A 13,056-nucleotide genomic window follows, 5' to 3' on the forward strand; every position below is an offset into this window, starting at 1 on the left:
AAATCGTGTAATGGTACATACGAAAAAGAACACCAGTCAGATAGTGATAATAACTATACTCACAGTCAATATAATAAAATTGATTATATATAAAGGTAGAATCGTCAAGCGCGCAAATTTAAATGTGTGTAATCGGTAAGAGACCAGTAGTAACAGACTGTCACTATCTGAGAGACGATTAATAGATTGACAAAAATTCTAAATAAAAGCAATGTCAAATTTTGTTTATATAATCGATGTATACACTTTATGGAGACCCTCTGTATCAATTTAAAGAGTGAGACAGTTTTTTTATTTTTTTAATATTTAACATCTCGGAAATTAAGTGTTTATTGTAGCATGATTCTTCATCTAGTATCTAGATGTTATTCCAATCAAAATCTTGTGTCATCTGCAATCTATGTTTTGATTATAGAACGGGTAGACGTGTTCCAGCGAATACGATTGCGGTGTTCTGCAATTCTGATTTTAAGTTGTCTACCCGTTTGTCCAACGTATGATGCATCATAATCGTTGCACATGATCTGGTATACGACATTGTTCTTAGAAAGGTGTGATCGAGGGTCCTTTTGTATTTTTATAAATTTGCTCAATCCAATAGCCGAAACATGTAATATTCAATATTTTAGTGTTTTTAATATGTAATATTCAATATTTTATAGCGTTTTATAGCGTTTTTAATGTATGTTATATTTATACGAAAGTTAAATATGTTGATAATCCTTTATACTTAATATTTATTAAAATTGACTCTTCTTTGCCCTGTTCTATCGTTTTATGGTTTTAAAAATTAAGAGTCCTTTATTGTTTTTATATAATTTAAGGAATATTTATCTAAAGCGTAAAAAATTAATCTTTAAATCTTGGCGTAATGTTATTATCCGATTTCCCCTATAATTTTAAAGAACCTCAATTTTGAGGGGCAATTGGATATTTTAAAGATAATTTGAATAACATAAAAATGAACATTAAAATTACAACAAAAACCAAATTTTATATTAAAATACTTGAACTCATTCATAATTTGGCCTTGTTTACATATTTTCTACATAGATTTCATAAAAGTTTAAAAAAGCGGGATATATTCTTATAAATTGCAGTAACAACCGAAATACTCTACCTACCTTGCTTAATATAAAACTTTCCACAGACTTCCAGATACACAGATATCTTCTTAAACCTACATGAAGACTACAGTATCTTCTTTGCTACTAACCAAATATATAAAACATGGTCTCACATTTTTTTTAAATTCTTGCAAACGCTTATTATTATCCAAATTTCCCCGCTATTCAAATTACCCTGCTGCTATGCAAATTACCCTCCTATATTATCTTCCTCTTTATGTGCCTTTGGAAAATTTTTTGAGGAGAATTCTTAGAAAATAACATCTTTGATGATTTGTTAAATTTCACGCAGTCACTATCGCTGGGAGCTGTTTGTTGCTGTCGTTGCTATTCATCGCATCTACCTGACCTGAAGTCTTTGACGTTTTATCTGTTGCGTCTGTTTCTTGATTCTTTTCTAGATCGACGTAATATACGTACCACGCAACGTAGCAGAGCACCATCATCTCGATTAGCATCAGCGCGTTGCATGTCACTGAAATTGAGAAGAAGAAAATTATATGAAGCGATATTATCACTTGTATTACGTTTAAATTAATCTATTATTAATGAAAAAATTTATTACTATATTGTGAAACGTTTTAAAAAATTTATATTAATTTTAACTATTTTAAGTATTTTTATATTATTCTAAATATTATATATATTAAATAGAGGATAATGGATTTATAAGATAGTTTGAAAATATGTTCTGAGACTTGAAAGTTATTTTAGCGGAATTAATAATAATAATAATAATCATAATAATTGTATTAACATTAAGTATAAAATATTAATATATAATAAAATGTAAAATATTCTGCAACACTAATATATATAGAAAGAGGTCCTTTTTGACAACCACATGCTGTCTCATGTTAGTTTGGGAAATTTATTCATAATACGTAATCGGTAAATTGTTATGGTCTGCTCACAGATATTGCGTGACGTCTCTTTTTTCAGTGAAACGAGTTTCTTTGTTACAGTTAGTCGTAGGAGCAGTGAAAAGTATAGACGTATTCTAAATTCAGAGTTGAATGATCTTATCATGCTGTTTAAAGAAACTACTGGACCGTAAAATCGTTCTTTTATCGATTTCTAAGAAGTGGTACAATAGTAAATTAAATAATAAACAGTCAATAATATATAATAGCATAATTATACAATTCCAGCAATTTATTTATATATTCCGAATAAAGATGTAAAAAATTTATTAATCATTCGTTTTATCATACACATACAGTCAATACGATCATAAATTTTATAATTTTAACAAAATATTCATATTATAAGTAAATAAATATATGTTTAGAAAAATTATTTAATTTGCTCCTTATAAGATTTTATATAAGCAATCTAGAATAGTTATTTATTACAATACTGTATAAGTTAATCAAATAAATAAATAATAAATAAATAAGTAATTAAATATAAATAAATAAATTGGATAATATTTAAAGTATCTATTTTGTCATATAGATATTTTTAATAATAATGTAATAGCAAGATCATCTCTCAATTTTGGAAGCTTGCAATATTTATAATTATATTTATAATTTTTAATAACTTCTTTAATCAGTTTTAATCGTTGACTTTGAGTAAAACGAAAATACATAAAAAAAAGAACGGATGTGAGCAAAATATAGCAATATTTATATTACCGTTGGCGTAAATTGCCGGGGTGAGAGGAGGATTGCATGGAAATACGCCTGCGGCAGGCAAGGCTCTGATAATACCTGTCTGCAGCTTTGAGAACAACAGTACCAATTGTAACACCAATGTTTTATAATGTAACTTCACCTCTGAAACGAAAACGAATAATATCGATCAGAAATTTTCATTCCGATTAATGTCATATGAACAGCAGCAACGTGCATGGACTTTTCGAAAAATTACTTCCTACAATATTCATATGATTATTCTAGTAAAATTATTGTTCGACTTATAAGTATTGGACTTACAAAGTAATAAATTTCTCTCGACAGAGGTGCACAAATTGTGATTAAGATGTGTAGAAAGTTTCTCGGTTAAAAAGAATTAATACTAATTGAACTCATCATCGCGTAAAAGTGAAATTGAATCAAAAGTATCACACTTAATACATATAATGTAAAGTTAAAATAAAGTTGAAATTATTATAAAATATAAACGTAGGAATGAAATATATAAAAGAATTGTTTTTCAGTTTAAACACATTTTTCCATTTTTTAAACATTACGATAAATATATTGCAATAAATAAAATGATTGCATTGTGATGAATAACAAAATTTTGGTTCACTAATAATGCGAATACTCTTATATTTTTAATATTATAAGCAATTTTTATAAGAAAAAAATAAAATACTGATTAATTGTTAATTATATGTATGTAGAAAGCCGTTAATTATATGTATGTAGATATTGAAAAAGGCTAGTATACTGTGAATAAATTTTCCATAAAATATTTAGCAAAAGAATCTTTAAATGATCACACTCATTACCTGGAACTGCTGTATGCAAAGTCTTTGTGGTGACAGTTAAACTATATATCCCTAGAAGTATGCTGATAACCATGACTGGCTGAAGAAACGTGACGTATTGCGTGACAAGCATTGAATCTTCGGCTTCCATATAGAGCAATATGAAATACAGAAGACTCTGAAAATATAACATTCTTTTTATATTAAACTTTCAAAGATTTTTAATATTCTTTATCAATCCCATTCATCTTTTAAAGAAAAATATTTTAATATTTTGAATATTTGTTATTTGAAAAATTCTGCAAAATAGTTTATTCAATTCTAGAATATTTTTTCTGGAAAATATTTATCTTTATAAAAACTAATTTATATAGAGAAATATTTATTTGATTTATTATTAGTTTTTAAGACACACATATGATGGAAACTTTTCCGTATAAAAGAAAAGTCTTAATTTTCCTATTAAAAATTTTATTTAAAAAAATTATAAGTATTCTAAAAAAGTAGATTAAAAGAGAGATAATTAAACTAAGAAAATCAATTTATTTTCTACATATATCAGAAGTTGTATTTGCTTCAATAGTGAAAGCAAAAGTTTTAAAGCAAAGAAAAAATTAAATTAATGTAATCGCGGTTTTAATCAGTGTAGATATAATTATTGCAGCCGAAAAAATAAATATAATAAGTATGGCTATATTTTAATTGTTCTCTACTATTGGGAAAATTTAAATTAATCCTATATGATAGACAATAATTGCTTTTTATAAGTTTTCATTATAAATTTTAATCAACTTGCATGGAATTAGGTATAATAGTTTTAATAGTTATTTAGCGTGAGGAAAATAATAATCGAAGCGTGAACAAGAAGGGAGGGAGATCTTTTTTTTACCTGGACGATAGGAAGCTGTAGGGCCAGAATTCCTATCCAAGACAAATTAGCGTCGGTCATTTGAAGGTTTGGAAAGGGCAGACAGGGCCAGCAGCAACAGGGCCCGACTCGTAACATCAACGCTGGCGTCTCGCTGATCTTCCGGCGACCGACATCCAGCAGGAGAAGATAGAGCCGATACAGCGAAATCATTAAGAAAATTTGAGTTACAGCCTCCGATAGTAACTGGCCTCTGTCGAAAGTCAAACAAGCGTCATTTCTCCGACAAGTTTTGCTGAATGATGATTCCGGAGAAATTATTATTATCAATCGACAAATTGAAATTTTTATAAATAATAAAAACATCAATAAAATCTACTTTTATCGGTTTTTTTCAATCTTATGATTAATTATAAATACAACATAGGACATTATTTAATAATATACATAATATTAATTGATAGAAACGCAGGAGAAAGAAGATTTGAATAAGACTCTTATGCAAGTGATAACTTTTTAAGTGGGTCACTAAATCAATGTTTAACGTATGAAACATAGAGGATTATAAACCTTTTATCAAAAGGTAGTATCGTTAACAATGCAATCATTATTCACACAGTTATCAGATAGTAGGAAATATATAGTGATGTGTCAAATTGATACCGTAAATAGATTCTGAATATGTATTGTGTTCATTCTATTTTTCTTTTTTTCATATTTCTTAAAATGTCATTTGTATAGAATAACTTTTTGTAAAGAGAGAAAGAGTTATTTATTTAAATATCATAAAGTAATACTTTAAAGTTATTTATTCAAATATTTACTGAAATATATATTTATTTAGGTGTTAAAATTCCTTGAATTTCACTTTTTTAATTTTAATCGTGTGTTAAGAAAATATTTTTCTAAGAATTTTTATTTTATTACGGAGAATAACAAGCTTATACATTAAATTTTATGAAAAAATATATTTGTGTGATAATAAGTTTTATATACGAGTATGTATAAATTATTGATAAAATATTTTATCAATAAATTTTGATGTATAAGCTTGTTATTCTTATTGTATATATAGAGTTCTGTTTTAAATTACAGATCTAAGGTGGATTCAATGCATGAAGTGAAAATAGAAACGGCACAATGGTTATGTTCCTATTTTACACTTAACTGGCAAGTTTCTCTTATTATTTCGATATCGTTAAATAATCACAATAGGCCTTTACTTTTTACCTTGGTACCGCAATCGCCATGAGGCTGCAAACGCTTGCGATAGGATATACTGATAGGATTATAATAGCATTTGTTTTATAAAGTTCCGAATCTTTTTGAGAGAGGATATTGTGACAAGCATTGGCAGAGAAGTATATTGTGAGGACCAAAATGATTGAACCGACGCTTAACAGTACAGTACCCAATGCATCTAAACCTGCAAAAAGATACAACAATTTAAAAAATTAATAATTAACGAAAGTTTTTAATAAAATTTTATGAGGACAATTGTTCCTTTTTTATTTTTTTATTTAATTTAGCTCCTTTTTTCTATTTTCATTTTTAAAATAAACAATGGTTTGAAATGGTTATCGTTATTGCTCTTAACTTATTTTTTATTTATAAATTAATGGTGTATATGGATACATAGTATTTATAAAATTTATAAAAGTATTAACATATTGTTTTTTTAATTATGCTAAAATTATTCTTTCTAATTTTGATTTTGTTGAGAATAAAAATAAACATTTTGAACATCGAGATCTAGATATGAAATATTCTAACATCAATATATAATTTTTTTATAAATTACTTGATGGTACACGCTTTCAACGTATTAAAAGCCATTATCGTTATTTTTAATTTATTTTATCAGTAAATACTGATAATGAAGCTAATAAAGATAAAGTTTAAATTATAATGTAATTAAGGTTTTATTAACATTGTGAATTAGAAAGCCAATGCGAGTCAAGACTCGTACAAATAACTTACTGTAGATTGAGAACAGTTTATTGCATAATATTTTAAAGTTATGTCGATACATTTCTAATTTTAATTTACATTATCAATTTCAATAACACGTATTAATCTTTTTAGTGTTATCACATATCTGAAAAAAATTGTATGAGATACCAAGAAACAGTTATCTAAAGAAATCATAAGATTTACACTAAAAAAAAAATAGTTATTTAAAGAAGTGTGTGTCCCAAGATTTATATCAAGGAACAATTATCTAAAGGAAATTAATTGAGGAATGTTGAAAAATGCCTAAAAATAATTTGACATATTATATCGTATACAATATTTTATGCAAAAATAAAGGATAATTATTTAAATGAAAATTTATTTATATTTAATAGAGATAAATAAACTGTTATATTAATTATATACTCTAAACAAACAAAGAAAAGCAGGAATAAAAAGATAGTCGCATGATATTAGATCTACAAATCACGGTGCTTATAAAAAGTATTTTTAACCTATTCGTTCAATAACTTTTATAACTAGTAGCATAAATTACATAATTGTTTGCGAATTATACAATTGTGCAATTCGCATGATGTTAAACATTCGAATAATTCATAAAATAATTATTCAAATTATCTTGTACCTCGAAGAATGTATTAACTGTATATGCATATGTTATTTAAATTTTATACAATATTTCTTGTATTTATACAATGTTTCTTGTATTAATATTATAGTTGTTTATCTTGATACGATATTTTTATAATAAAAAAAGCATAAAAAGTCTTTAATGCTTCCTATTTTCTTCTAAATCTAGAAATATTTCCGATTTAGTAACTCGTGTATATATGCTTAAGAATAACAAGTACTCTTCGTATAAGTTACATCCGAGGATTTTCGAGGATGTTCAACTCGCACGAATAAGGTCTCGTGTACCAAGCGAACTTGAGTCCAACTTTCACCGCTACGTTTACATCGCTCAACGCAACATACCTACATTATTAAACGTATTGCCATAAATTTACTTTTGTAAAAAAGAATGACTGTGAATTAATATATTTCTACGCATGTAAACACAAAATATATGCACAAAAATATTGCATTCTTATTATATGAGAGTATTTTACTCAAAATCTCGAAATAAGAGAGGCATTTGATACCGACTTTTAAATGTATTTCTATTACGCGATTTTTGTTGCACCAAATGCAGAATACCTGCTTTAGATATACGTAACTCACTTTCTACTATCATTATATCCACAACAGTATCTTGAGCGAGTTCGAACCTTTAATACTATTTAGTACAACGCAAATAAATTACAAATGATATTTTCAAAATAAGAGAATCGATAACAAAATTAATTGAGTCAATAAGTCATCACAATGTATGTATATAATTGTTTAATGATAAATTAATATAATTATCATAAAAGCATTCAGAAAATAGACAATTTCTATAATTATCATAAAAGCATTCAGAAAATAGAAAATTTCTCACAATTTAATAATAATCGTGGAATCATTTATATTATTTAATCGATTTGCTTTATTTTTATAATACCTTTCAAATGATTATTTTTTTATTTAATAAGCTATTAATCGTTTTATTACATAATTACTATAGTGACACACAAACTTATAAGTCTGCTAAATATGATTAGTAGGAAATTATTATTACATTGAAATTATTGATTTTATGATGGAAAGTTTTTCTTTAGTCTAAGAATATTGATTATTCCATCTAACCTTGTATTTTCCATTTTTCTTTAAAAAAAAACGTATCTTAATTTTATTCAGGCTTTATCAGCGGAATTTATCGCATTATTATCCGGATGTTGTCGAGACTCACTTTCTACGAGTTCGATAGCGGAAGGCACATTATTTGGGTTGCAACTGACATCCGCATGGACGGCGAAGTTCTCTATGGAATTGTCCATGATTGCAAATGCTCCACTGAATTTGACGAAAAAGAATTGTCGTCTCACAGCACTCTGTTGTCCGTTATTCGCGAGTTTGACAAATTCGAGTGACACTCTCGCGAAGTAGTCTCACTAGTGAATTCGCGAGAAAGAGACGGTCGCGGCTGTATGGAAAGTGGGAGTGAGTCCCCACTTTTACTTGTACTTTACTGCCACTGGATTGCGATGTTGTAATGAATTATCACTTGCAAAAATGTGTATACACTCGTGCGCGCAAGAGAGAGAGACAGAGAGTGAGAGAGAGAGAGAGAGCGCAAATAACTGTAAAAAATTTCCTTTCCTTTAACTTTCTCTCTTTCTTGCAACTATTTTTTACATTTTCGCACAAATACACTTATTAAATAATATATAATTTATCAATTTTCTTAACACACTCTTTATGTAGATAGAACAAGTGAAAATAATAAATATAAATAATATATAAAATATCTCATTACAAATTAATATTTCAAAACTCAAATAAAGTGGAATTATTAATATTTATTACCAATTATTAGAGAAGAAATCAAAATTTATTGAAATTATGGGGATGATTAGAATTATTAGTATCAATAAGATTTTTTCAAAATCATATTTATTAGATTTGTTGGAAAATTATTAGAAATATTGTTGTTATTTTAAATTATGGAATTCTTAAATTTTGAATATTTGTAAAAGAATTTGCATGAAGAACTGAAAGCAGAGAAGAAATTACGCAAAAGAATGGAAAATTTATGTTAAACTCAGAGCATATTTCTTGCAATTAACAATGCAGTAATCCTTGTCACTTTGCATAAAGCTTACAGTTTTTTTACATTATGTCTGCATATTACAACCTTGATCCGTAATACGGATCTAATGTAGAACCTACTAATGTAGAACAGATCTTATGTAAAATGCATACAGTACACCTCATAATTTGATCATTTTAATGCTTATTTTTGTTGATTTATATGATTTTATGATGACGCACATACGTATATGATTGAGTTATTAAAATGTAATTTTTTGTAAACTATTTATATAAGTTTATATTTAGGATTTTAATTTTTACTGCCTTGAATTATATGAAAGAAAATGTACATATATATCACATGCTCTTTAACTACAGATATATTCTATATATGTGACCATATTTTTTTAAATTCATTAATTTTTTATAACATATTATATATATATATATATATATGATATGTGTATACATTAAATTTATAAAAAGAGTTTTAATACATGATTATTACAAATATTAGAATTATTTATATATGCAAAATAAAAGTATTTAATACTTTAAACATTAAAACGTGAGTATGCTGATTAATTTATTAATAAAAAAATGTGTGTCGGCCGAAGTACATTAGAATATTTATATTCAATCGCGCGATAATACACGAATAATGATTATAACTTCAGTTAAGTGATTTGATTACAATACTTTACACAAGAAATTGGAATAATTAAGCTGTGACATCTATTATTGTTTCGGCTGGAAGTGCTAATTAACCTAATTAACATGTTAGCATTGAGCTGTTACTTTACATTCTTACGTGATAACTTAATAATTTAAAAAAAAATTTTTTTTATAATTTCGTCTTATTTTACCTTATTTTTGCTATGCTAAACTCTATACTAAATTATTATACTTATGATGTTTTATAAGATCAGTTATGAGCTTTCAAAATTTGTTCTTTTCCAATCACGTTATCAATTGAAAATTTATGTTGTTATCAATTGAAAATTTATGTCGTAATATTTTCTGACTTACCGTTAGTAACTCATACTGGTTAGCGGTATCCATTGGTCTAAAGTTTGAAAGAATAAGCGTTGATTTCTACGTATCTTCGAACGATATCCGTTACCGACTGTCGCTGAACTAATTTTTCAACCATAAATACAAAAATGTGAATAAATGTATTGGAAAAATCACAGTCCTATGATTATATCTATTGTTATTATATGGAAATTAAATTATTACGTTATAAGAACATCTTTTTCATAATTTATTACATATATTATGCTTTCAATATATAATATCCTATTTATACAGATAAAAGCAAGATTTTCTCAGCTTAACGTTTATAATACATCTACTTTTACCTATTAATAATATGTAACAAAATATGGTTGAATTTTACGATTCAAATTATTGACTTAAGGGAGAAAAATCTTTTAAGAATTTAAACTTAAATAAGCGGGATAGATTCTCTCTCTTTCTAATTTTAAATCAATAATTTCTTAACAGATTATAAGAAATTTATCACTAAATAAAAGAAGGGCTACGAGCCAATTAATTGGCTCGTAGCCCTTCTTTTATTTAGTAATTTATTCCGATTTTGAGCCATATTAAGAATTATTTTATAAGAAATTTAATTTTGTAGATTTCATGAAGGTTTAAAGTAGTTTTGTTGAAGGTTTAAAGCAATTTTATCTTGATAAGAAATATTTGCAGATATTTTTATAAAAATTATTGCATATCGTTTTATTTATGATATATAAATAAAATAAGTATAAATGCTAGTTTTTTTAATGTAATTTTTTACTTTACATTTTTTAAATATTGAATACAAAAATAACTATATTTATGGAGTTCTCGAATTTATACGTTTTTTCTGTACCCGTTATTCATGAAAGACGTATCAAAATATTAAACGGGAAATTTTCGACACGTCCGATTTGAAGAATTTACATTACATATTTGCAATACGTTATCACAACATGTAGATAGCATGAAAAATTTCGGCAGGTCGCTGCAGCGCGATTGGGAGAAAAATTGGAAACCGGAGAAATGATTGATGGCCTGTTCGATGCTGCAGTTTCGTTTTATATCCGGTTCGTTAATATTTTTTCTTCTCTTTTTCACAGTCTCGAAATATTACAGTTAAAATCTGCTATGACGTCATATGTCTCAATTAAGTAAAAATTTAATTAATAAGTTATTTAATATTTAATATAATCACATTATTAAAATAAAATTAAAAAATATGTTTTAATTTAAGTATTTGTTAATTTAAATAATGGAATGATATATAAGAATTAAGTGAAATATATTTTTTAATAATTATGTCTAAATTATAAGCTACAGATTAAAATATATCTTCTTATTAAATTCTTTTATCATATATAGGATAGAGTGGGGCTAGTTGTGACACTTTTTCTTTAAATTATTATAAATCTTCACACAATTATGATAGACTAATGGTAAATGCTTTAAAACGTTGCACATTCATCTGGCTCAATAATTAAATACTTATAAATCCTTAATATATCTCGTAAATAAGAAAAAAATTACGTTAATTACAAGGATGCAAAGTGGACCGATATGTCCCATCTATGGGGCATGTTGAGCATCCTCGAAGGATAAGTTGAGCCATAAAGATAATCGTTTAATGAGGTTATATGTTATTAAAAACATGAAAAGACTATGTGTATATTAATCAAATTTTAATTATTTGCATACTGGCCCAACAAGCCCCATATTGGTGTTGACTGAAATTTTTTATAACTTTTTTATAACTGAAAAACCGTAAATAAAATAGCAACTTAAACATAAAAGTTAAAAAATACGATAATAACTTATATCCAAAAAATACATTTGATTATTATCAACCGCTTTAATTACCATGTAGACTAAAAAGAATACTCATCTAATAATTTTACTTTTGATTTTGATATACAAAAACGAAAAAGCGCACGTATTTGGCTGTTGACAGTCGGACACAGATTATTGTATTAAGGTACAGTAATCTCTGTCTTTGTGCTACATTACGCAAGCATAGACGCATCTACATATATTTTGGTTATTTAGATATTTGCATTTGACCAACTTGCCCCTATGCTCAAATAGCCCCTCTCTACCCTACATATAAAATACTCTTAAATTATTTAACTTAAGAAAAAAAATATGCATCGCTTTCTGATAGATGTACCTATATAAGAACAGATTACAAGATAGTTGATTCTTATTCTTATTAATGTATATAAAAGAGTTCGTCATCCTAAAATGATAATTAATTCATAATCGCGGAAAGCAATTTCTCCGAATTTAATTGATTTGCTAGCCACGTTCTTCTTTCGGTTTTCTGATTATCGTTTGATGACGACAAGATAAAATATCCTTCTTAAAGACTAATATCGACTAAGTCTCATCTCACCAGGGGGGAAGCTTGATAAATGCTTTCCTATAAAAAAAAGAGGTAAATGCGACAGCGGTTTTAACTAATTTTCCATGACGCGGTTTTCTACCAACCGAATTAACCATTGTGTGCCACCTAAATGACGTGAATGGTATTATAGGTAGAATATTAGCGGCAAGGGGTGAAATGGAAGGGGCAGTAAGAGCGATCGATTGAAGGACTTGAAATATCGGATAGACGAATCTCGAAAACCCGAGCTAGAAGAAGCTCTTTCTGAGACGAAGAACCTTTCGAGGTTCGTATGTGTGACCTTGAGTTGATGAAGAAGGTAGGACGGAAGGGGTCGATTCCTTGTGCAGATTAAGCGCGTGCATGCGAAACTGCTTTCTCTGCTGGCAGTGCTGTTCGTGAGCTTTTTAAAGGTTGAAGGGTCTGCTCGCAAAATTGACTTCATTAATGCATATTGATATTGACAAACTTTATTCCGATAAAAATATACGAGACTTATTTACTCTGCATTATTGAAGAATACATATATGTATTCTATACAAGCATAATAAAAATTACTTACAATGTA

General features: G+C 27.1%; 1 protein-coding gene across 1 annotated transcript; it reads right to left on the minus strand.

Moving 5' to 3' along the window:
* Nucleotides 1–1,289: 1,289 nt before the first annotated feature.
* Nucleotides 1,290–8,448, minus strand: LOC108722203 (organic solute transporter alpha-like protein 3). Its single transcript, XM_018447186.1, has 6 exons — nucleotides 8,241–8,448; nucleotides 5,666–5,861; nucleotides 4,457–4,688; nucleotides 3,589–3,745; nucleotides 2,768–2,908; nucleotides 1,290–1,602 (listed from the first exon to the last, which is right to left on the minus strand). The coding sequence occupies exons 1-6, from the start codon at nucleotides 8,326–8,328 to the stop codon at nucleotides 1,412–1,414; spliced, it is 1,005 nt and encodes a 334-aa protein (XP_018302688.1). The 5' UTR covers nucleotides 8,329–8,448; the 3' UTR covers nucleotides 1,290–1,411.
* Between the last annotated feature and the right edge of the window lie 4,608 nt (nucleotides 8,449–13,056).

The sequence above is a fragment of the Mycetomoellerius zeteki genome, unplaced genomic scaffold (genome assembly GCF_001594055.1).
Source record: "Mycetomoellerius zeteki isolate Tzet28-1 unplaced genomic scaffold, Tzet1.0 scaffold199, whole genome shotgun sequence".
Classification (NCBI taxonomy): Eukaryota; Metazoa; Arthropoda; class Insecta; order Hymenoptera; family Formicidae; genus Mycetomoellerius; species Mycetomoellerius zeteki.